General features: G+C 36.9%; 1 protein-coding gene across 1 annotated transcript; it reads left to right on the top strand.

The window, feature by feature from the left end:
• Positions 1 to 7: 7 nt before the first annotated feature.
• Positions 8 to 25260, top strand: ATP6V1B2 (ATPase H+ transporting V1 subunit B2). Its single transcript, XM_077868951.1, has 14 exons — positions 8 to 195; positions 6472 to 6527; positions 11851 to 11949; positions 12716 to 12809; positions 12942 to 13019; positions 13453 to 13592; positions 13967 to 14068; positions 14417 to 14514; positions 15636 to 15759; positions 17351 to 17501; positions 19432 to 19514; positions 20928 to 21032; positions 21897 to 22026; positions 23827 to 25260. Exons 1-14 carry the CDS (start codon positions 60 to 62, stop codon positions 23964 to 23966), a joined length of 1536 nt encoding a protein of 511 aa, XP_077725077.1. The 5' UTR covers positions 8 to 59; the 3' UTR covers positions 23967 to 25260.
• The last annotated feature ends 236 nt before the right edge of the window (positions 25261 to 25496 follow it).

Here is a 25496-nt window from a genome sequence, read left to right as displayed (position 1 = left end):
CGGCTATATCTGCGCCTGCGCGGCGCGGCTGCGGGGCCAGTCGGGACGGAGGAGACAAGATGGCGCTGCGGGCGATGCGGGGGATCGTGAACGGGGCCGCACCCGAGCTGCCCGTGCCCACCAGTGGGCCGGTTGCGGGATCTCGGGAGCAAGCGCTGGCGGTTAGCCGGAACTACCTTTCCCAGCCTCGCCTCAGTGAGTATCAGAGAACGAGACGAATCCTGCCTTGCTCCTTACTTGGCTCAGCCTCTCGCTCCCCATTCACTTGCTTAGCGGGGGAGGGGGTCTGCTTCTCCCCCCCCCCCGCCCACCCCGCCCCCTTAGTCTGTCTCTAGGAGGAGATCTGAGTGTACCTAGTGTTTTCGTAAACCTAGGAGGGTCGAGGGCAGGAGCCGCGGCGAGAACTTTTTCCCGGGGTTGGTGGGCTCCCGGCCCGTGCCCCGCCCTCCCCAACTTCCCTGCGCTGGAGCCTAGAGGTGGGCCCCGGCTCCTCGTCCCCGAGGGAAGGCCGCGGCTGGCCCCTTCAGTCTCGGTCTTCCCCTGACCTCATTTGGGTCTGTGGGGTCGAGGGAGCGCCCCTTCCCGTCTCCCTCCCCCGGTGTGGACCTCCAGGGATGGGCAGGAGCCCCTGCGGGGGGAGCCGGCGTCGTGCGATGGCTGATCGCTGACGGGGATGGAGGCCAGGCCCGCAGCCCGAGGGAGATGTTCCGTGGAGGGGCCGCTGCGCCCGAGCACACCTTGATAGAGAGAAGCTACAGCTGAAAAGTACCCCGCAGGTTATCTAGTCTAACCCTCTCATTTTACAACTGGGAAGCTTAAGGTTCTGGGAGGGACGGGGACTTGCCAGACTTTAAACACTTAATTATTGACAGAGCAGAAACTAAAAATCTGTTTTTTTTTTTTTTTTTTTTTTAAATCTAGACTCCACGCTGGGCGTTGAGCCCAACCCGGGGCTTCAGCCCACGACCCTGAGATCAAGGGTCACATGCTCGATGGACTGAGCCAGCAAGGGCCCCTAAAATTCCATTTAATTCTCACCTTTTTTTTTTTTTTTTTACCGTCGACTCTTCATTTACAGAGGAGTTCAACCTATCACAGTTAAATGCAAGGCTGTCTTGGGAAAGCCAAGCAGCTTTGCCGGTATTATTATATGCAAGACTTATCATATGCATGTTTAAATGTTGTGATTATTTAAAGAAAAAAAAAACCTACCTCAATAAATAAATCCAAAAAAAATTACCTTAATAAATAAATCCAAAAAAACCCTACCTTAATAAATAAGCCTTTTAAGTGGGCTCCCCAGCCGTTCTGAAAGAAATGGATTTTTATTACTAAACCATACGGTTCTCTTTGCAGCTTCCTTAAGGAATTGGGGATGAGCCCTGGAAATAGACTCTTTTCAAAACTTGGGAAAGCTGGTGTTTCCCCAGGTGGTGAGACTATGTTTGCTCTGGTTAGTTGCCAGAATGCCGGTTTGTGGGTGGCAAACTGGTTAAAAAGAATTTCAGATGAAGGGTTTCAGTCCCGGCGCGCTCTCCTGTCTGACTAATCCCATCCTGATCTGTCACTGGGTCATATGACAGCACTGCAGCTGAGGAAGAAGGGAAACACAGTTGATTCCATGGTTTGCTGAGATGTGATTTTTACACTGAGAATTATCTAAGAGAATGCCTCCTGGAGGCTTATATAAGCTGAAGTGAATGTTTCAGGAAAATGAACAGATGTTGCATTCTTACATAGATTTTGACAATAAATTTATAACTAACAATTCGTATTTGCTTTTATGAATTGCATTTGCATGCTTTGCCTTTCTTTGGGTTGAATAGATAGACGTTAGTGGTGCTTCTAGGAGATGATGATAAGGGTGCAGTAGCCACTTTATGTATAATTATTCATTCTGTGTCAATTCAGAGAGTATCAGCTGAAATAATACAATTGTTTATAAGTAGTACTCTATGATTGTTAACCCTTAAGAGAAGTGAGTTTGGTTTTTCAGCATTCTTTGCGTGTTTAGCCGGTGGCTAAAGAATTCCAGATGAGATTGCTCCTGACAGAGTTGTTGCAATACAATGTTTCATACTGAAAGTCAGGAATCCTTTTTGTATCCTCAGTGCCTAGTACAGCGCTTGACGCATAGAAGGTGTCTTGTAATTAATTGTTTTATCACTTGCCTTTAAACCCCTTGTTCTAATAATTTAGTCTATTCTTAATGTGGGATGGAATCAGAATAGGGAGTTGGGACACTTGGTTGAGTTGCCTTTCTGTATCCTGGTTATTCTAAAAAGCATAAATGATACCATACTTAGACTAACAGCTAACTACATTTGAATATCATTCTAATTTGTCACATTCTTGATTCTAGTTCCACAGTTTTCATTGTTTCTGAGTAAATATTGTTTAACCTCAATTTTTCTAAAGATTGATTATACCATCTTAGGTGGTACGTTATTGTAGTTATTTAATGTGAACTTTTGAATGAAGGAATGGGACTAATAATATTGGCAGTACCGCTGTACAAATTGGATCCTGTTTTAAAACAACTTCATGATTATAGTCTGTTAACAAGAAATGGAAAATGAGATCCACAGGCTTAAAATAATCTTGAGCACTTTAGTTGAATTTCTAAATTTACAAGGAAAGAAAACTTAATTGTGGTTTAAACTTTGAGCAAAATTCAGTAATATATAGAACTTTTAGACACTGAACAGTTTGAATTAGATAATCTTGAGACCTTAGATCAGAACTAACCTTAGGTTTTTTATTTCATGAAGCAGAGATAGCCTTAGTAAAAAGTCAAGTAAATCATAAGGCCTACTTTTTCTAGAACCTCTCCCTCATTGCCCACCTGTCAGGGTGTGGGTCTGTGCTGTTCTTGTGCAATAGAAGATGATTGCTTGGGGTTTTTGTTTTGCTAATAAGGTGGAGGCTAGAGCACTGGATCTCTTCTTGTGCAATGACTGCCTCATTTTCTCTTTGAAAATTTCACAATCATTAAGTGGGGTTTCTAGTGTTGAACAATCTCATATCCTGCAGGAGGAAGAGGATGTCATCTGATAAAACATGTGCTTCTTAAAACCTTTGTAGATTTTGGTTTTGAAATATTAGTCCATAAATATTTATTGCCTTCTTGATCAGAATCAAGATGTAACCAAAAAGATGTAACTTTTTGGTTGTAAAATGTGTTCACATGTAAAGTAAATACGTATCATTGTTGTCAGAAGTTCTGAATATTCCTTGCAGACCTAACTTCGTACTCATTTGGAAATTTTCATAATGAAGAATGGTCATTATTTTGGTAAATAGAAATGTTTGTATAATATGTGAATGGGTTTTGACTTTTTAGAAGAGCAGCTTAATGTCTTTGGCTGCCTTACTTGAAACTGTTCTCTCTGCTTTGGGCTGTTAATGGTAATGGTGAGAAAGTCCTTATCAATATTGTCGAGAGTTAAAAAGTAATGTTTGATATCATTTTCTCGTATTTTTTTAAATAGTTTTATTATCATGAAAAAGAGCTATAGTTGCTATATAAACTGTCATCTAGTACCTGTTTGTAATACAAATGTTAGGAACTGTGTCATCTATATTTTTAATTATATTGTAAACTAAGTTCAGAAATATTATAAGGTCATAGATTAGCAACCTTAGAATTGGAGGGGGGGCGGGGGGGAGAAGCCAAACAAACAACCAGTTTTAAGTCTGGTTCTCCTATTTAGTAACAGATTTCTCAGAGCCTTAGTGTAGAGTGGTGTATCAGCCTTGCCTACCTCTCAGCAGTTTGTGAAGCTGAAATGAGGTAATCTGTCTGAAGATATTCTGTGTTAAGTGTAAAGCACTCTTCAGATGTAAAGTTTGGTGATTATTTTTTATTTAGTTTGAATTATAACATTGGCTCAGTTTGTGTTTTGTCAGTTTAATTTAAATCAAGTGTGTTGCTTAAGCTCTGATTTGTATCTGAAGTAGTCTCCTTGCATTTTCCATGCTTTGCAGTGAGGGGAAGCTGCTGAAGTAAGCATCTCCATTAGGTTCTCCCTTTTCTGCTTAAAAACTTCCAGCGACTATATTACCATTAAAGAAACATTGTTTAGCAGTAGTGACAAAATGTAGACACAAGAGAAATACTGTCCAGTGCATTAGTTTTTTTTTTTTTTCATAGCTAAAGTTGCAGACTCATGAAATTAATCTTGAGTGGTATAGCTACGTAACTCTTGCAAATAATTACAAGAGTGTACCAGGCTACAAAAAACAACCAGTTCAGTTTTGGAATTTGAGCTGTAGTACAGAGTTAAAAGAACAAGTGACTTTGGAGCCAGACTATGTAAGTTTAGGTCCTTGGGCAAGTTACTTGATTTCTGGGAGTCATTTTTCTCTTCTAAAACTTGGAATATTAGTTAACTCATAGATCTGTTATGGAGATTAAGTGAGAATTCCTGACAAATACTTATTAAATATATATTAGTGGTGTAGGTATTAATCAGTTAATTTGGATGATTATTTATAGGCTTTTTAAGGGCTGTATACATTGTTGCAAATCAAACTGCTTTTGATTGAAGTAGAATCTTCTGTAATAGGAGTCAGGTTGATTCAGTGTTTCCAGCAAAGACAATGACTAGTTTCTTTCTCTTGGTCATGCTTTTGCTTGTGACTGGCAAAACTTCATAATTTAAATGAGCTTGAATTTAAACATGAGATTCTGAAGCATCTTTGTTGTAGAGGTTAAAGCTCAAAGGAGGTGCAAATCATGGTGGAAAAAGTAGAGAGAATTCTCAGAACCTGAAGGATTTTGTTGGTTAGATTTTATTCAAGACAATTGCCTCTAAATCTCAAAGGTAGATCCTCTCCCCAACCCCACCAGCCCACACCCTACTCTTATCCCTGACTGTTTAAGTGAAGGTTTTGAGATCTTGTTTCTATATTTTTAAAAACTAGGTTCTAAGAAAGTATGTTTCAAATGTAGCTCCCTTTGCATTTCTATATAGCAATTTTAGAAAGTCATTTAAAAACTGAATGCTTGAACACACTAAAAATGAGAACAACAAATAAATTTTTTTAGCGGTGGGAATTATTTTCAAGAGTATTAGATTATTTTCATGCAATGGGAAGGATTTTCATAAAAGTAAATGTAACAGCTTAGATTTTTCTATAATTTAAAGGGAACAAATGACTAATTCTTTTACAGTACCATACATTCGAGTACTTTTTAAATTTGTGACTTGCCTTTTATTATCTAGGTTAAAAAATAATTTGGGAGCCTCTGTTGAGATATTTACAATTACAGATATTCAAGCAAATATTTGGTATTAAGTTTAAATGTCCTATGAGTGTGAATAACAAGTGCGTGCCCCTATACTGCTTTCTTACTCCCCGCATTCGTACCAGGGCACTTGCTTCCTGGATGGAGAAATTGTTTTTAAGTTCGTAAGCCCCCTGAGTGGGCTATAGTAAATGGTTTCCTCATTCTCGGGAGTCTACATTTGTGCCAGAAATCTCTATCCCAAGACCTCATAAGAAATCAAACAAGTGAAAAATTCTCAATTAGTTGACAGATTTTCATCACCTATTCAAAGCCTTCTAGTAAGTTTTCTTTAGACATTTACTTTTTTTAGCGGTTCTGATTATGAAGTGTGGTTAATTCTGATGTTGTTAGATTGTCTCCTGACTGTTCTGTTTTATACCTGATCACCATTATATTTGACGTTTGTAGGTGTAGAATTGCAGGATAGCTACCTCCTTTCTAAAATGAAGGATTTGGGTAGTTCCTTATAGACTAATAGATAAGTTATTGCTAGAGAGTAATTTGCAACGAAAATAGAAGCCTCTGAACTGACGGTAACACTTTTTTTTTTTTTTTTTAAAGGATCTTGTTTGACCTCTGGTGTTTCATTCTGTTGTCACTCCCCTCTCCTAAAGCTCTGTTCCCTGTGGTTTTTATGACCTCATTTAATGAAGGCTTTTTATCTCACAGATGACATTTTCTCAGATTTCCTTTGTGAGTTCTGTCACTTACGCTTTAGGTTTTTGAGGCTTTCCTTTCCCTTACCTACTTTGCTAAGTGTCACCTCTAAAGCATCTCCTTTTCTCTTCTAGGTAAGAACTACTGCTAGGATTTTGCTCTGCTCCACAAACCCTCTATACCACTGTTAAGCAGACCTTAACTCTATCCCCCTTCTCCATATAAAACTGGGAACTCTTAAAATAACTCTGCCCCTCTGTGCCTCCTTTTTTTTGTATCCTGGGTCCTTAAGACTGACTGACGTATGGTAAGAATGCATAATGCTTTGGTTGGATGAGGGTAGACGGTGAAAAGGTGTACAGGTACAGGCATGCTTTATAAATTCAATAAAAAAATTTTGTATCTGTTTTCTCTGTTTTATAATAGGTGCGGTAGAGAGAGGAGCTTTTTGGTAATACTGCAGAGATAATTGGAGGTTGTTGTCCTGTTTGACTAAAGCTGATTCTTCTGTTTCTTTCCAGCATACAAGACAGTATCAGGAGTCAATGGTCCACTAGTGATCTTAGATCATGTTAAGGTAATACCACGATGATTATCATTTCACCATTTATCTAGTTAAAAACATGGCACTGGGATCCCTGGGTGGCGCAGCGGTTTGGCGTCTGCCTTTGGCCCAGGGCATGATCCTGGAGATCCGGGATCGAATCCCACGTCGGGCTCCCGGTGCATGGAGCCTGCTTCTCCCTCTGCCTGTGTCTCTGCCTCTCTCTCTGTGTGTGTGACTATCATAAATAAATAAAAATTAAAAAAAAAACAAAAACAAAAAACAAAACATGGCACTAAGTCCTTTAAATTTTATGTTAATGATTTTTAACCCACTCTTGAGTCTGAATGTCAGTGCTAAATAGGAGATGAGTTTTAAAAGTCAGAAGACTGTATTCCAGTAGTGGATATGCAAATTTAAAAAAATTTGAGGGGGATGTCAGTTGTACTTCATAGATTTATTGAGGAAAAACAATAATAATCTGTGAGTGTGTTTTATAACTTTTAGGTTATTATATAGCTATGTGGCATCTTATGGCTCTTGTCACAGACTGCCATGAGTTTTAATTATTTGTTAATAGTATTTGTCCTTTTTACTAAATTTTAAGGTCTTTGAATGAACAGTTACTTTTATCTTTGAGGGCGTGACACTGGTATTTAAATAACAAATAAACAAGAAGAAATTATCTCAACAGTAACTAAAAACCTAACGCAAAGAACAGTTTTTACTTAGTTTGTTGTAAGGATCTTTAGTTATATGTTGGCTTTTTAGCCTCACCTATACATAAGAATTATAAACACTATTGCTGTTATCATAGATTACAGACCATAATTGAATACCCTAGGAAAAGCCTCCTACCTGAGCTCTATGATCAAAATATCTTCAGGAAAAAATAGTTTATATAGTATGCTCTCTAGAACAGTAATTCTATACTGATTAGTGTTGGGGTGCGTTAGGGGGAAAGGCACACAATTATTAGTTTGTTGAGAAAAGTAATGATGGAAGTATGTTTGGGATGTGACTCCTCTGGAAGCAGAAAATAAATTCAAAAACATTTCTAAAAAGAAAGGGCAAAGTGCATTGTCTCTTCAGTTTTATCACTTAAGATTATATTTCTGTGTATCACAAGGTACCTATACAGGGGCACCTGTGTGGCTCAGTGGTTGAGCATCTGCCTTTGACTCAGGTTGTGATCCTGGGGTCCCAGGATCGAGTCCCCCATCAGGCTCCCCTTAGGGAACCCACCTTTCCCTCTGCCTATGTTTCTGCCTTCCTCTCTGTGCCTCTCATGAATAAATAAAATCTTTAAAACAAAACAAAACAAAAAACCCCCACGAGGTACCTATGCAAATTAACCTCAGGATTAAACAGAACAAATTTACCTCCTGACCACAGTCTCCAACTAGTCTACAATTTGATTCAGTCTTAATATAGTGCAATTTGTGCAAGATTTAGGCAGGTGTTCATTAATGTTTTGTGAAAGAAGATCCTACACTTTTAATTTTGAGGGAAAAATAGGAAGCTTTCTTTGTTTTTTTAATCCTTCTCCTTTTTTTCCTATAATCTTTATTAGATAACATTTTTGGTTCATATTTTAAAAACATGAAACTTTTTTGTTAGTATGTTATTGAAAACAAAAATATTCCCCACTTTCAACAAGTGCCCACTTTCAACATCACTGTCACCATGACTGCCAAGATGCTAGTCCTGCTGATGGGCAAAGAAGGTGTCCACGGTGGTATGATCAACAAGAAATGTTACGAAATGGCTTCCCACCTGCGGCGTTCCCAGTACTGACCTTGTCCGTCCCCGCCCCCTACCACTCCCCACTACTTTTGCACCCCTCTCCTCCCCAGACACACACGTACACCATTTTTATTTTTTGGGCCATTACCCCACACCCCTTATTGCTGCCAAAACCACATGGGCTGGGGGCTGGGGCTGGATGGACAGACACCTCCCCCTACCCAAACCCCTCCTGTGTGTGGTTGGAAAACTTTTTTGTTTTTTGGATTTTTTTTTTTTTTCTGAATAAAAAAGATTCTACTAAAAAAAACAAAACAAAACAGAACAAAAACCTCACTGGGACGACCGCCCATCACTGGGCATCAGATGCCTGAATGGCAGGTACCCGGTCAGTGTTACTGATTAAAGGTTGACTTCAAACGACGTCTAAACCATATTTCGGAGACCTCAGCTCTGGCACTTTCCTGGATGTGGGGAAGTACAGCCCTGCTTCTTCACAGCACCGGGCAGAAATCTTAAAGATTTTGTTTATTTGAGAGAGAAGAGAAAGAGCACGAGCAGGGGGATGGGCAGAGAGAGAAGGACAAGCAGACCCCCTGCTTAGTCTGACACAGGCTAAATTCCTGGATCCTGAGATCTGGATCTTAGCTGAAGTCAAACTGAGCCTCACACGTGCCCCCCAGATATTCATGTTTCAATTATGTTAAACACTTAGAATAGAAGATAATGGTGAACAATGGACTCTCCCCCAGTGGAACATCATGTAGTGGAGAAGCAAGTATAATGCAGATAAACACGTCTAATAAGCAAGTGCTATGAAGTCTAAGTGTGGGATGCTGTGAGAGTAGTGAGAAGGACTTTAGAAAACATTTTGAGGAAATAATTTTAAGAGTGCTTAAAAAGTTTCAATGAATTTTTGCTTGGAGTACAGCTCCAGCTGAGGAAAACTCACGAATAAATTACAGATAGTTGTAGGAATGGCTTTATAACACCAGATTTAGAGTGGCTTTGTTTTTGACTTAAAAGATCAAGGAGTAGATAATCTTTCACAAATTATGTCAGAGTAGAAGACCGAGTCTGCTACTGAATTCATGTTATAAAGTTGGCGTATCTTTGCTTTCCAAAGCAAAGGGTGTACTAGAAAAGAAGGACAATTATCCTCACTTAGAGACACAGATTCCAAAATTCTTAATAAAAGTACAGCCATATATTGGAGTTAAGCAAAAATAACTATGTAAAAAAAAATCACTGGAATTATGACAAATAGAATTAGTAATACAAAAATGATTTGATGTTAGGAAATATATCAGTAACTTAGCTTAATACTCAGTTCATTAAGAGCTTGTAGTCTTCTTGATAAAAATAGTGTCTGATAAAGTTACTCATTTCTTTAAAAAAGAAAAGATCTTTTGGAAATATGGAGTAGAATATACTTAACCTCTTACAAGATATCCAGCCATAACCTATAGCAAACAACATACTTAAGGAGAGACTCTGGTTAACGTTCTCCTTTAAATCAGCAATAAGATGAGGATGTCTGGTTGTCACCACCACTGTCCATCTTTGTATTTGGAACCAAATAAAGGTGTTAGGAGGGAAAAGGGCCAGCTGTCATCATATCTTGGTCTTAAAATTAATGAAAACCCAAGGCATTCAGTGGGCAAACTATTAGAAACAATGGTATAACACAGAGTTGCTGGACACAGTCAGTCTACAGAAATCAGGAGTGTTGTGTATACCGTAGCTCATTATTTATAGAAAACCATAAAACTTTGTTGAAAGGCATAAAGGAAGACTTAAAATAATTGGAGATTCCTTCATGAATGAAAAGACTGAGTGGTAAATATATTGATTCCACTAGGCAACAGAATCAGTTAGGGATAAAGTAATTAAGATTAAAGATGTGGTGCAGGTATAAGCAGTTGTATCACTGGAGCAAAATTAAGCACCCTGAAACCGGGTCTTGTCACTCTGGATATTTGACTTGGTAAATGGTAAAAGCAGCATTACAAGTCAATGGGGGGACATGTTGTGCTGCTTAGCAAATAGTATTGGGGTGATTGGCTTTCTATGTGAGAAAGAATGAAAATGAGAAAAATAAAATTGCATACCACAAACAAAGCCGATTGGATTAAAAGCCTAAACCTGAAGAACCTATTAGAAGACAAAACTGAAGACCGTTTGTATGAATTTAGATTAGAAGGTTTTCCTAAACAAGGCACAAAAGGCACAAATCATAAAGGAAGACAAGTCATTTTATTACATAAAAGGTTTTGAAACTTTTGTATGATGAGATACCATAAACAAAATTAAAAGACAAGAAACGGTGGAAGCACATGTTTTACAAAAAGGATTAATATCCAGAATCTATAAAACTCCTACACATTAAAGAAAAAGCAGATCCACTTGAAAAGTGAATAAGAGATACCAGCCAGTCGTAGGTAATGAAGTTTGAATTGTCAGTGAGCATGAAAAGCTGTTCAGTATTAGGAAAAATAGGAAAGTGCAAGTTGAATAGATGCTATTTTTTTTTATTTTATCAAAGTGGCAGAAATTAAAGTTTAATAATACAAGATTGGCATCAATGTAAGGAAAAGATGATTTTCGTATACTGCTCAGGAAACTAAATACAGTTCCTTTGCGGAGTAATTTGAAAATTTAAAGAACGGGCATAGCCTTTATGTAGCCCACCACTTGGTAACCAGATACCTTAGGGAAAACATATGGCATGAGGAGCCACATGTTAGAATGCTCTCGTAGCACATTTGTATAGTGTAAATTTGGAACAACCTTGAACTCCATTGGTAGAGAACAATTAAATAAAATGTGTCATTTGATTTCAACTACATTTGTTTTGTTTTAACATTAATTCTAAGATACCCATTTATTCACCTTAGCATCTCCACAATCAAAAGTTTCACAGTGGTGCACCATATTTTAATTGACAGGTATTTACCTTCATATCACTCAAAGTAGTGATGCACTTTTCAACAGATTATGTTGAAAAAAATGAGGTAAATATTACCATACATAACAGAATCTATAAAATGCCAAGTGAAGAAAATGAAAAGTTGCAGGATGATATATTTAGTATGTTGCCATTTATGTAAATAGAACACTAAAATCTATTTTTGAAAACCTTTTAGTATTTTAAAATACTAAAAGTGGAAGAGGAATATATATTTGGCTAGGAGAATTTGAGGGGTGAGCATTTATCTTATGATAGCAATTATTGTATTTTTAATTGACATTTTATTGCCTCCCCACAAAGTATACAGGTGAGTATACAAACGGCCCAGAAGCAAACATCAGTTCTGAGTAGTGGGAACATGGTTATTGTTAAGTTTTATGCCTTTTCTTTAGTCTCAGAGTTTAAAACATATACATGGGAGAAAAATTTAATTGCTCTATTTTTATGGAGCTTTCTCTGGACCTTATGCTGTGTTTACCATTTTATGTGCCAGTGTTTAAGTATTTTAAAGATGTTACCTGAGGATGTTATAGACTCTTAGTATATATCTGTGTGGTTTAGGGGGGGTGGGGGAGCATATAGAGTAATATGGGGAGTTTTAAAATACTGGTTATTGATCTTTTATATTTTCCTGTATAGTTTCCCAGATATGCTGAGATTGTCCACTTGACATTACCAGATGGCACAAAGAGAAGTGGGCAAGTTCTAGAAGTTAGTGGTTCCAAAGCAGTGGTTCAGGTAAGTATCACTTTCAAAACCTGGCCAGTTGAACAAAAATATAAGGAACACCTCTTGCCTTTTTTAGAGATTGTAACGTAAGTCTGTCTTTAGAGACTGATTACTGGCTGTGGGGAGAAAATATTTTTTCTCGTTGTCTTGCCTAATGTTGGCTACCTGTACCCATTCTAGCCCAACAGCTCCACTGCCACTGGCGAATAACCTTTTTTTTTTTTTTTAAATGGATAAAACAAAGCAGATAATTACATGGAAGGAGAGAGATGAAAGGCAGAATTTATAGGTTATGGGATGAAAACAAAACAAGATCTGAGTCTGTTTCCTTAAGTTGTCTCTTATAATACCTAGTTTTTAATGTTACGAATTATAGGAAATGCCAGTTTTCTCAAATACGTATTCCCCTAAAAAGTGATCTAGAGCAAGGGTCAGCAAGATTTTTGTAAAAGGCTAGATAATAAATATTTTAGGCTTTGTGAGGCCACTTAAGGTCTCTGATGCATATTCTTCTTCCTTTTCCTTTTTTGTTTTTTTAAACCCTTTAAAAATGTGAAAACATTCTTAGCTTGATGGAGGTGGACTAGAGTCATGATCCTTGGTCTATAGATAGGTTGGCAATTTGGTTCATCACCATGGACATCTCTTTGTTCATTATATTGAAAATAGTATCCCCTTATGTATTTTTATATGGGCTGTTGAACAGACAAATAATATTTAAGTACTTACAGTCTAAATTCCTTTTGCCCTTCTGATTACTTGTCTTTCTCAATAGGTATTTGAGGGAACATCAGGTATAGATGCCAAGAAAACGTCCTGTGAGTTTACTGGGGATATTCTCCGAACACCAGTGTCTGAGGATATGCTTGGTAAATGGATGTTATTATGCATTCTGAGCAGAGATCTGTTTTCTTTTAAACATAATTCCATGGGATGTTTCTTAAAAATTACACCTATTTGAGTCATAGTCCATTCTGTCCTGTCTTGTTACTGTTTCACAGGTCGGGTCTTCAATGGATCAGGAAAACCCATCGATAGAGGTCCTGTTGTACTGGCTGAAGACTTCCTTGACATCATGGGTAGGATGATAAATGGGTTTCTGTTTTTTGAAGAAAATAGCTTCTGTTTTATATCTTTGTCAAATAGTGATTTTTGTGATATTTTAAATAGATGACCAATATGGTCCATATTAATTGCTCTAATGTTTAATAAATTTGTTTTCTAGAAATCATCTTAAAATTTTATATAAAATATTTTAAGATATTATAAAGTATTGTGTATCTGAAATGTAGATAGTTTTCAAATGTAAATGGCTTCTAAATTAGGATTTTTCTCTTATTTGCATACTTTTATTTAATTTTAGGAATTTATTCTGCTACCATGTGTTTTGTGAGTCTACAAAAGACTATTGGAAAATTTCTTAAACAGTTTCAGATTTTAAAAAATAACTGATTTTCTAAGAGAAGAAAGAAAATCTTAATGTCTTAATTTTCTCTTTTGGAAATGCATTAGGCCAGCCAATCAATCCTCAGTGTCGAATCTACCCAGAGGAGATGATTCAGACTGGCATTTCAGCCATAGATGGCATGAACAGTATTGCTCGGGGGCAGAAAATTCCAATCTTCTCTGCTGCTGGCTTACCACACAATGAGGTGAGAGCTAGGTAGGCTCTGTTTGGTGTGAAATTTAACAAGGGAGAATTTCTAAATGCTTCATTTATTAGTAAGAAGCCAAATAAGAGGTTTTCAGCAATACTCACTTGTACCTAATACCCATTTCAATAATACTCAATGTTACTGTTTATATAATCAAATTAAATTGAATCTTTATCCATGCCTGATATCTATATTCTTGCTTACTCTTACAAATCTTTACAAAAATACAAAATAGCTTTTTTTGGGTAAAGTCCTTTAGAACATTATTTCATATATGTAATTGCAATTCCAAAAAGTTTGGGATAAAAGTTATTTTGATGTAGAAATGTTATTTTAGAGCTCAACTCAGTTCTTTTGTACTTTCTCATCAGATTGCAGCTCAGATCTGTCGCCAGGCTGGTTTGGTAAAGAAATCCAAAGATGTGGTGGACTACAGTGAGGAAAATTTTGCAATTGTATTTGCTGCTATGGGTGTAAGTATTTTTTTGTTTTAGTGTAACAAATAAGATTGTTTATTTTATTAGAACAGTGTAGAAAACAAAACACACATACTTGGATTTATCTCTAGGCAGAGGAGTTACAACTTGGCATTTTGGGTAAACTCAGGATTAAAATTTAACATTGACTATAAAATTTAAGAATAATTTTCTTTATGCCCAAAGCAGGCTGTTTACTCTGTTGGCTTTCGTTTTTGAAATTTTGAAATTTTGGAGGTACTTGGAATTTCAAAAGAAGGAATAGTGTAGATCCATAGATGAGCCTTCCTCAGAAATACTGAGAATTTTTCTTCTCCCAGCACTGATGAACTCATTGCTATTTAGGTAAACATGGAAACTGCCCGGTTCTTCAAATCTGACTTTGAAGAAAATGGCTCAATGGACAATGTCTGCCTCTTTTTGAACTTGGCTAATGACCCAACGTAAGTAAATAGAGCTATTTCTTTCTGTTCACTCAGGCTTCAGATAAAAAATGGTACTTAAGGCAAGGAAAGTAAAATGTTACAGTGAAAGCAACATGGGGCTAGGAGTGGGAGAGCTGTGTTTAATTAAATACAGCTCTATTTCTTGCTGGTTACTTGGCTTTTGATGAATCATGTAGGCTCTGAAGTTCAGTTTTCTCTTTCAGAAAGTATGACGAATAATACTTGTCTCATATAGTTATTGTACTTCTTAAATGAGAGAATACATGTAAGTTATCTAGTACCATAGATAATAATGGTACTTATTCAATAAATGATTCTTTTCCTTCTCTCTAGTTCTTGGCTGAGAACTAGCCACTCTTGTTTCCCCCCCCCCCCTGTTTCTCTCTCAGTTTTGAGAGGGATGTAATTTTTTTTTTTTAAAGATTTTATTTATTCATGAGAGACATGCAGAGAGAGAGAGAGAGAGAGAGGCAGAGACACAGGCAGAGGGAGAAGCAGGCTCCATGCAGGGAGCCCGATGTGAGACTAGATCCCGGGTCTCCAGGATCACTCCCTGGGCCAAAGGGCAGGCGCTAAACCGCTGAGCCACCCAGGGATCCTGAGAGGGATATAATTTGAATAATTATGGACCCATTTCTAAAATATTCTAACTTTGTAGCATTAAGTAATTCTTATGAAAATATATAATATATGATTGCTTACTTCTAAAGTAATAATTGCTTTCTTATTTATTAAAATAAATTTATTTACTTAAAACTTAAACATATTTAAGTTTCCCAGAATTTATTTAAAACTTTGAAGAGAGGGCAGCCCAGGTGACTCAGCGGTTTAGCGCCGCCTTCAGCCCAGGGTGTGATCCTGGAGACCCGGGATTGAGTCCCACATTGGGCTCCCTGCATGGAGTCTGCTTCTCCCTCTGCTTGTGTCTCTGCCTCTCTCTCTCTCTCTCTCTCTGTGTCTCTAATGAATAAATAAATAAAATCTTATAAATAAATAAAATAAAATAAAGTAAAATAAAATAAGATAAACTTTGAAGGGAGACTGTAATTTCCAGAATCATGTTATTTTGTCTTTGGCCTTTTTATTGGAATAACAAAGGACTTAATGTTTCATTTCAGTATTGAGCGAATTATCACTCCTCGCTTGGCTCTAACTACAGCTGAATTTCTGGCCTATCAATGTGAGAAACATGTATTGGTTATCCTAACAGATATGAGTTCTTATGCAGAAGCACTTCGAGAGGTAACTTTTTTCTCAAAATGGATTACTTTTCAGAGTTATCGTGTCTCTTTAGTTATCGTGTCTCTTTAGTTTTCATTTTTCTTTAATCATGTTTTTTTTTAAATTCACTCATATATTAGTAGAATACCTTAATTAATTGAGAAGGAAAACTGTCAACTTAGTTGAAATGATTATGAGATTTAAATCATTAGCCTATAAAAAAAAAAAATAAATCATTAGCCTAGTCATACTGTCACATCTCTATGCATTTAAGAATTTATTCTAAAAGGGAATGAATGATGCAAGCTATTTGTTCAGTTACTCTCCCAGGATGTTCTTTGTCCAGATTGTCAATTTTTAACCCTCTTCAGAATTTCATTTTTAATAATGTTAGTATTTGAATAAATGAAGAGCATACTCTAACAGCACCCTGTTTAGAACTTTTTTCCTTTAGAAAACTTGGTGTTTATTTAGGTGTTAAGATTCTAGCAGTTACACCCAGAAGTTTGGAGTGTTCATTATAATACAAGTTATTGAAATTTTGGTTAAGTTACTCTTTTAAACATGTGAAAAGGGGAAAAAAGACTTTGAAGAGACCTGCTACATAAATATGTAGCTTCTTAAAAGTCCCTGAGATCTATCACCATATCTTACTCTGTTGCAGTCCTTTTCCTGTAAAGGACTTTTTTTCCATCCATCACAGACCAGTAATTTTCTAAAGTACGATTAAAATGAGTTAGTAGAAAAGGGCATGTTTTAAAGAAGATATACAACTTATAAGCCTGGATTTTTTTTTTTAAACTAATTTCAACAGACAAAATTATTCTTAGATTGCCATTAGAGTTTTTCAAATGCTTACCCTACTTTCTGTGTTATCTCATTGCACATTAATAAAAGCTGGCCTGCAGACCACACTTTGAGTAACACTGCTATGGCATACTCTTGGAGGTGCCAAAGTAGCACCTAAAAGTTGGGCTTAATGCTTTTAGGGTTTGGCTGTAATGTAATGTTCATGTCTCCAGGAGAAAGACTGTTCATAACTATTATGTTGTGCAATGAATGGACTTCCTGGCTCTGTAATTTTGGGAAATTATTTAACTGACCCTTGGTTCCAACTGTAAATTGGGGTTAACAACATTTCCTTCCTCATTTTGGAAGGATTGTGAGGATTAAATTAAATATGTAAACTGCATCAAACGATTCCTGGTATATATTTCCTTCCCTTTTGACCTTTTTATTATTAGTTTACATTAATATGGCAAGATCCATGGCATGAAATAGATCTTTGAACTAAGAATGTTCTTCTAGTTCTAAAATAACTTCCTTTGATTTATAAAATTGCAAGCAGATTTTTTTCTAGCAAGTTATTGAAGATTTTCATTATGGTGATATGACTGTAGCAAAAGACTTTTGGTCCCCAGTTGTCAACGTTTTTGTTGCAGAATAATCTGAACTTGTATTGGTAAATTTTTAAATTTTCTTCTAGAGACAGTATTTAAAATTAAAAGATGATGCTTCCAACTTTGTGATTGAGCATGTTCAGGCAAACATGTTCTAAGCTTTTCTTTTCATATTCTAGTATGTGACTTTCTCCTTCTTGTGTTACTGTCAGGTTTCAGCAGCCAGGGAAGAGGTTCCTGGTCGACGAGGTTTCCCAGGTTACATGTATACAGATTTATCTACAATATATGAACGCGCTGGTCGAGTAGAAGGTAGAAATGGTTCCATTACTCAAATCCCTATTCTCACCATGCCAAATGATGGTAAGTTTTTGGTCTTTGGATTAGAGCAGACCTAATCATTGTAAAGACTTGATTCTAAGAATATCTATGTTTTTGAGTTGAAATTTTTAAATTTCTTTCCAAGTGTTTACTTAAATTCCAGCTGGTTAATTAACATCCAGTGCGATATTAGTTTCAGGTATAGAATTTAGTGATTCATCACTAACATACAATACCTGGTGCTCATCCCTAGTGCCCTTCTTAATCCCCATCACCTATTTTACCCATCCCCCTACCCACCACCCCTCCAGTAACCCTCAGTTTCTTCTCTGTAGTTAAGAGTCTGTTTCTTCGTTTGCATTTTCCCCCTATGTTCATTTGTTTTGGAGTTGAAATTCTTTGGAGGGCTTATCCTTTGAGAATTTCTTAACTAGTGATTTGTTTCTAAATGAAAATTTTCATTTGTAAACTGCCCATAATAATCTTCCTTTTATGGATGCCTGGGTGGTTCAGTGGGTAAGCATCTGCCTTCGGCTCAGGGCACGATCCTGGAGTCCCGGGATTGAGTCCCACATGGCGCTTCCTGCATGGGGCCTGCTTCTCCCTCTGCCTATGTCTCTGCCTCTCTTTCTTTGTGTGTCTCATGAATAAATAAATAAAATCTTAAAAAATAATAATAATCTTCCTTTTATGGAAGAAGAAAAACAATTTTCTTTGTAATTAGAATTTTCAGTTTTCATTTATTAGGTTACTGTTGAATGTCTGCTATTTGTGGGACACTGATCTAGATATGAGGAAATTTTTTTTTTAATTCAGTCTCTTATTTAACATAAGTTAATCTAGTTGGATATTTTTATGTACATGCACCAATAAATTAAGGTAGCTTAAGTATCAGATGAAGAGCACAAATAGTAAATGCCACCAAGACTTTAGGGACAGAGTGATCACCAGAGGCTGATTGAAAATGACTCTGTTTTATTTTGTATGTGAAAGCACACGGTGCAGTGCCTATTTGAGTGTATGCTTGGAGATGAAACCAGTCAGTATTCCTCTTCTATTCTCCTTTTTTGTCCTTATCTCAATGTTTAGAAAGCACTTTTACAAGGCATTTTCAGAAACAATAATAACTCATTATAATTGAACACTGTTTACATTGCAAGTATTAACCTCATTTGATCCTCGTAGCAACTTTCAGGTAAATGCTGTACTCTGAGGCACATGGAGGTTAAAGTAATCTATTGAGGTTAAGAAGTGATAGCTTTAGAACCCAGGCAGTCTGATTTGGTAATTCACATTACACTGTCTCTGACATGAACATTATTTGTTCCAAGAAAGTACCTAAGAAATTACTTTATGTAATTTAACCAACTTAGGAACATCTTGCTTTATAGAACTTTTTTAGTGCTGACTGCATAGTGGAATTTTGTTCATCTAACATTCCTATATTTTCCATATTGAAATGGTGTGTATCCATCTGAAATAGCTTATGAACTAAGAATGTTTTTTCAATATATATTAAATTGGCAATCCTCTGCTAGGGAACTTTGTGTTTAAAATGGAGTTCTATTTATATTTTGGGGAGAAATAACTAGGAGAAATGGTACTTTTTCTGAAAGCTGAATTACCTTATGTGCTAATACGTATCTAACTGTGCTGCAACTCTGTAAGTAATACCATCCAATATGATAACCGCTAGCTACATTTGGCTGTTTAAATTCTAAAGTTCACTAAAATTAGAGGAAATTTGAAATAAAGTTTTTTGCTTACGTTAACCACATTTCAAGTGCTCAGTAGCCACATTTGTCTGGTGGCTTAACATATTAGCACAGATACAGCACTTTTCTTTTATCACAGAAAATTATTTTAAAGAGCACCATTTTATGCAATGCTGTAGGTAATGCACACTCACTTCCTGTGAATTTGTTTGTATGCTGTGGACACTGTGACTAATGTCAGATGTCTTCTCTGGTAGATATCACTCACCCCATCCCTGACCTGACTGGATATATTACCGAGGGGCAGATCTACGTGGACAGGCAACTACACAACAGACAGGTGTGTGACATTTCAGCAGTACTATGAAGCTTAAACATTGGCTCTCCAGTCATCCTTAGGGATTAGTGACTTTGACTTCACTCCTAGGAATTATTTTTTTAGAAAATAATAACTCATTTCTCATGTAATTGCCATCTCTATCTACCAAAATCCTGTTGTGATTAAGAGTAGCAGTATTAAGAATTAAGTTTCCACTTTTCTGTACTGTGCCTTAAAATGGAGTTAGTGGTCTCAAAGAACTTTTATGGGTCTTCTCTTCCATAGTAATATCTACCAACCTTATTAATATAAAAAAATACATTTTTATTTTTTTTACTGATATATAATTAACATTATATTAGCTTTAGCTGTACAAAGTAATGACTTGATATTGATATATATTGCAAAATGATCACTGTAAGTCCAGTTAACATCCATTAGTACACATAATTACAAAGTGCATTTTCCTTACAATGAGAACTTTAGGGCAGCCCCGGTGGCGCAGCGGTTTGGCGCCGCCTGCAGCCTGGGGTGTGATCCTGCAGACCCAGGATCGAGTTCCACGTCGGGCTCCCTGCGTGGAGCCTGCTTCTCCCTCTGCCTGTGTCTCTGCCTCTCTCTCTCTCTCTCTCTCTCTCTCTCTTTCTGTGTCTATGAATAAATAAATAAAGTCTTAAAAAAAAAAAAAGAACTTTACCTAGCACTCTCAGATACATAATACAGTATTATGCATACTTATAGTCCCTATGCTCTGGATTACATCTTTATGACATTTCATTTTGTAATTGGAAATTTGTACATTTTGACCCCCTTCACCCATTTTGCCCAGCCCTTGTCTCAGGCAGCTACTTGTCTGCTCTCTCTATCCATAAGGTCACGGGTTTTTTTAGGTTCCACATATAAGTGAGATCATAATACTATTTATCTTTTTCTGTCTGACTAATATCATTTAGCATAATCCCCTCAAGGCCTATCCATGTCGTTAAATGACAAGATTTCTTTTCTTTTAATGACTGAATAATCAAAAAAAGATTGATGGTTCTGTAACAGATGCCGACTTCTATTAGCTTTTAGGTGGAATTACTTACTGCTAATCTTTTTATTTGGTATGTCATCATATGAGTTAGAGCTCAGAAGGCTGTTTAGATTTGATGCTATAGGCAAATGTTAAAAATCTAGTGAAAATCTACTGAAAAAAATATCATCTTATATTGCTTTTTGTAGACTTCATTTTTTGAGTTTGATTCTTAAAGAAATACTATGCCATAAAGTCTCACTTCATTTTCTTACTAGCAAAAGATATTAGAACCCCTCTAGGAAACATCAGTTTTTTTATAATTTAAGGGATAATAATGAGTTTCAAAATGTTTCTTTACTACTGGTAATTCTTGAGTTTGTTCTTAAATGTATTTTTTCCCGTATGTTCTATGCAAGATTTACCCACCTATTAATGTGCTGCCCTCGTTATCACGGTTAATGAAATCTGCTATTGGAGAAGGTATGACCAGAAAGGATCATGCCGATGTATCTAACCAGCTGGTAGGTATATCCTTTTAAGGATGGTGCTTAAAGAAAAGAATACCTTTCGTAGTCCATTCTTTCTGCTGTCTTATATCTCTTATCTTTCTCCCATATCACTGTACTTATTCCCCATCCAAGTAGAATTTTAGTATAGGTTACATGTAGAATATATAATCATTCATTAGAATCAAGCAAGCAGTCCTTTTTTTAATAAGGATAGATGCTGATAAGCAAGATTAAAATATGCTTGAAACCCACATCTAATGCTGTACAAGTAATTTGTAAAATAAAAAATAAAAAAAACAAACAAAAACAAGCCATAAGGCCATTTTAACCATAATAATTAGAATAGTCCTGAAAATCTTCTCTAATTTTGTACTTTAGAAATGAAGCAGTGACTAGAACACTAAGGGATACATACAGCTTTATATATTCTATGAAATCCTTGGTTTCTCTGATTGTATGAGAGTGTACACCAAGCATAAATAAAAAAGGATACTTTTGAAATGGTAAACCTTACTCATACCATGGATATTTTTCTTGACCTTCAAGAAGATTTCTCTGTGGTATGAGTTCTGACTTTCAAGTGCTCTATAAAATGGAAGCTGATTGACATATTGAGGAAGTATATTTTTTAGAGAGTGTTAGTAATGCCCATGGACTACATGCCTGAAGATTCCTTTCTCAATGAGACTACTTAATAATAAAATCTTTCTGATACTTTCATATGAACTCTATGTGAATTGTGTTTGTAAATGTGAAATTCCGTTTGTGGTCTCTTGTGAAGAAGATAGCTACAGATACTCTTAATATATAGCCTGGATTATTGTTAACATTTATAAAATCTTATCTGCATTCATATAAATATTTTTTTCTCTTTAGTATGCTTGTTATGCTATTGGTAAGGATGTACAAGCCATGAAAGCCGTAGTTGGAGAAGAAGCCCTTACCTCAGATGATCTTCTTTACTTGGAATTTTTGCAGAAGTTTGAGCGGAACTTCATTGCTCAGGGTAAGATGACTATTTTCTTACAAACACAAACAAGATCATGTATAGTTTTGAAGACTTCTTTCCCACATTTGCATTGGTTTCTACATGATTTTCTTTCTGATTAGAGAAGAGCGTTCTTCAACTCATGTCTTTTTGCACTTAGCTCTCTGGCGCCCTCCTCTCTGCCTCCAACTTCATAGTCTGTTTAGCTTCCAACTGAATTTTTCCCTTCCTTATACTTGGCTGCCTTCTCTTCCATCTCCGTTGCTGGTTCTCTTTCCTCCTTACCTCTCTGCAATGACCTCCTCTTGCTTTGGGAATTTGGGGCTTTTCAGATCAGCTTATTTTCATCTCCTTTTCTGATTTTGTATCTTCCTGCTCCTTCATTGTTTGTGTTCTCAAAGGCCTAACTCCCTGTTCTTTCTGTGCTTTCTCCTCCTCCTCTCCAGCATTGACTTTTTCTCTATGCTGGTGACTGAATTGCTGTGTGTGATACCCTCTTTCTGAAGTTCTAATCCCACATGGCCAACTAGGATACCTTTGTTCATGCTGCCATCTCTTCAGGCTCAGAGTGGTCAGAACCCAAAGTTTTTTGTTTTTGTTTTTTAAGCTGGCCACCTGGCTAGTGATTCCCTTTTCATTTTGTCTACCTCCTGCATGAACATTATCCTACCTAGCCCAAGCTCAATAATTGGGCATTATTCATAACTTTATTCTTTTAATTCCCAGTGACCAAATATTTACTGATTTCTGCTTTTCTTATTTAAAATATCCTGTTCTGGTTTCACTTCCATTACTGAACCTTAGTCCAGTGTTTCTCAAATTTTAATATGCTTTTGAATCAACTGGGGAGCTTGTTAAGTTGCAGATTCTGATTCAGTAGATCTGGATAGGGCCAGAGATCCTGTTTCTAGACAAGTTTCTCATGTGATGCGGAAAGCTGCTGATCTCTGACCACACTTTGAGTCTTAAGACCTACTCCAAACCCTTGTCCCATCATCCTGTTGTTAGTGCCAGCCTTTTCATCGTTTTTCCTGATTGAAGTTATTATTAATTCTATTGCTAGTCCCTCTAGTGAAAAGACTGTAATGATTTTCATTACATAGCACATGTATAGTTTTCAAGCTATTTTGACTGGTCTCTCCCTTCCCACTAGTTTTGACCTTACTGGTACTCAACTAGTACCAGTAGTTGTGTTAACTTTGGAATAATGCATCACACTACACTCTTATATTTATTTGATGCATGTTTTATTAACACCAAACCCCACAAAATATGTATAATTTTTTAATGGAAAACTATAATACCTTAAAAAGATAAAAATTGAAATTCTTCTGGTAGAGAAAAAACCCAGAATTTCAGGCGCTGATTCCTTGGTTAAGAAATTAAATTTATTTGCAGAATAATGATGACTCTGCTATTAAGAGTAGCTAGTAACAACTTTGAAAACAGCTGACCTATTCAAAGTGTTCAGGTGGCAGTCATCCTCTGTTCCTGGAAAACTGCCTTTTTCAATCCATAGACAAAACGCTGGGTCTAGTTTTCATTACTCCAGGTATTTAGAATCCTACCCAGGTGTCCACAGAGTTGTCCCATACACACTAGATGGCCTGCTGCCTCTAGCTTGCAGGCCTCGCCCTTTACTCTGATTTCTAATGGTACTTAACTCTTTGAACCCTCGCCTACGCATTTGGTTGCATCCAGTGTTAGGAGACCTAACTGCTTTTTATGCCTATAGTAGTCATACAGTGGAATAAATAATAACACTGATAAGTTGCAAGTAGTTTGCCTTTATTCATTCAATTTCAATTTTTTTCTAAGGTCCTTATGAAAACCGCACTGTCTATGAGACTTTGGACATTGGCTGGCAACTACTCCGAATCTTCCCCAAAGAAATGCTGAAGAGGATCCCTCAGAGCACGCTGAGTGAATTTTACCCTCGAGACTCTGCAAAGCATTAGCTGCTACTTCATCGCTGGCTCGATACACTTGTGAAATACTGGTTCTGTTTTCTTTATTCCTTTTGCACTCCCCATCCCCCCATCTTTGTGTTGGAGTTTACCTTGTTACCCTGTAATTAAAAACAAAGAATAGGTAACATATTGTGCCAGTGTTGCAATGTTTTAAACTTCTAACAGACTTTAAAATATCCCCTGTTCAGAAAACCTGGATCATCAGTGCTTTTTTAAAAGTAGCTGCAGGGATGGAGGTACAATTTTCCTATGGATGTGTGTGTTTGTACATAGTGTTGTAGTTAGTTGCCTAATAATGTCTTCATTATATGGTCTCCTCGACCTTACCTCTCAGCCCCCTCAAGAGTTATCATTGTCTGAAGTTATAATGCTTTGATCTCCAAGTTAGAGCTAGGATCAGGTCTGACAGAAGCCTCCTCTCTGTAGAGCCAAGACCTCTTCCCTGAGCATTTGAGTTTTGGATTGTTGCTGTGCCCACAGGTCTGTGCTGCTGCTCTAAGCAGATGGTTTTTACTGTCCACCTGCTCTTTCCTATTTAATGACTAGATTAGAAAAGGAGTTTCCTTTTTCTCTTTAGTCCTTATGAGTTGGGACTCCTGTGTCTTACTGTTCTCCCTCCTTCTGAGTAACACAGAATCCTGCAGCTTTTGCACAGCTGGCATTGATCTGATAGTAGTGAGATGCCTTGTCTTAATGATGCGTACTGTGTTTCCCTGCAGAGGAATCATAATTAAAATAACTAATAGAACTTGCTTCGAAAGAGTTGGGGTACAATAAAAGAAGAAAGAAAAACCCATATGCATTCTACATTCTGACATGTTAAGAGTGGTTTAAGTTTCTAAAGTGTTTACCAGATGCTGAGGGCAAGGTGGGGAGGAGAAAGCTCTTCTGTGAATGGATATTTTAAACTCTGTTAGCAGTCTTTGGAAGATCCCCTATTTGGTCCTGTTTTCTGACCCATCTCTACCTTTTCAGGGTAATCTTTGTGGCACAAGTGATAGCATTTAAAAGCTTTAGCCTTTTAATTCTCGCTCCTTGCTGTGAGCCCTGAGCTGTCTTCTATGCACTTCGGCTATGTCTACTGTTTGGTCTCTTTGTGTTCCTTGTTACTTGGTGCAATAGCAACTTCTTTGTGCATTCCATCTTTCCAGTTGTGTAAAGTTCTTCACTTTTTTCTCTGAGGGTGTAGGGGGTGGGGGGAGTCAGCATGATTATATTTTAATGTAGAAAATGTGACATCTGGATATAAAATGAAAATAAATGTTAAATTAAATGGAAGTTACCTAAAGTGACTCTGTATCTTCTAATCAGAAAAGCAGTATCAACAAATGGATATATAATATATAATAATGTACCTCTTTGATTTACAGTTTTGAACATCATGACCAGAGTTGTGAACTGCCCCCCTATGTTATAGGGACACGGCCCAATTTTTATATCCTGTCTTAGGCTGCCCTTTCTACCCTTTCACACGCTTTCCACAGTAATAGATCTTCCAGCTTAGTGTATTTTTTTTTT

Source organism: Canis aureus, chromosome 24, assembly GCF_053574225.1.
Source record: "Canis aureus isolate CA01 chromosome 24, VMU_Caureus_v.1.0, whole genome shotgun sequence".
In the NCBI taxonomy this organism is placed as follows: Eukaryota; Metazoa; Chordata; class Mammalia; order Carnivora; family Canidae; genus Canis; species Canis aureus.
This window is presented reverse-complemented; position numbering and strand designations above follow the sequence as displayed.

Coding starts and splice junctions, on each gene's coding strand:
- ATP6V1B2 (XM_077868951.1), top strand. CDS start 60: ATGGCGCTGCGGGCGATGCGGGGGATCGTGAACGGGGCCGCACCCGAG. Junction 11,950..12,715: donor GTTCCAAAGCAGTGGTTCAG/GTAAGTATCACT, acceptor CTTTCTCAATAG/GTATTTGAGGGAACATCAGG. Junction 15,760..17,350: donor ATGCAGAAGCACTTCGAGAG/GTAACTTTTTTC, acceptor TGTTACTGTCAG/GTTTCAGCAGCCAGGGAAGA.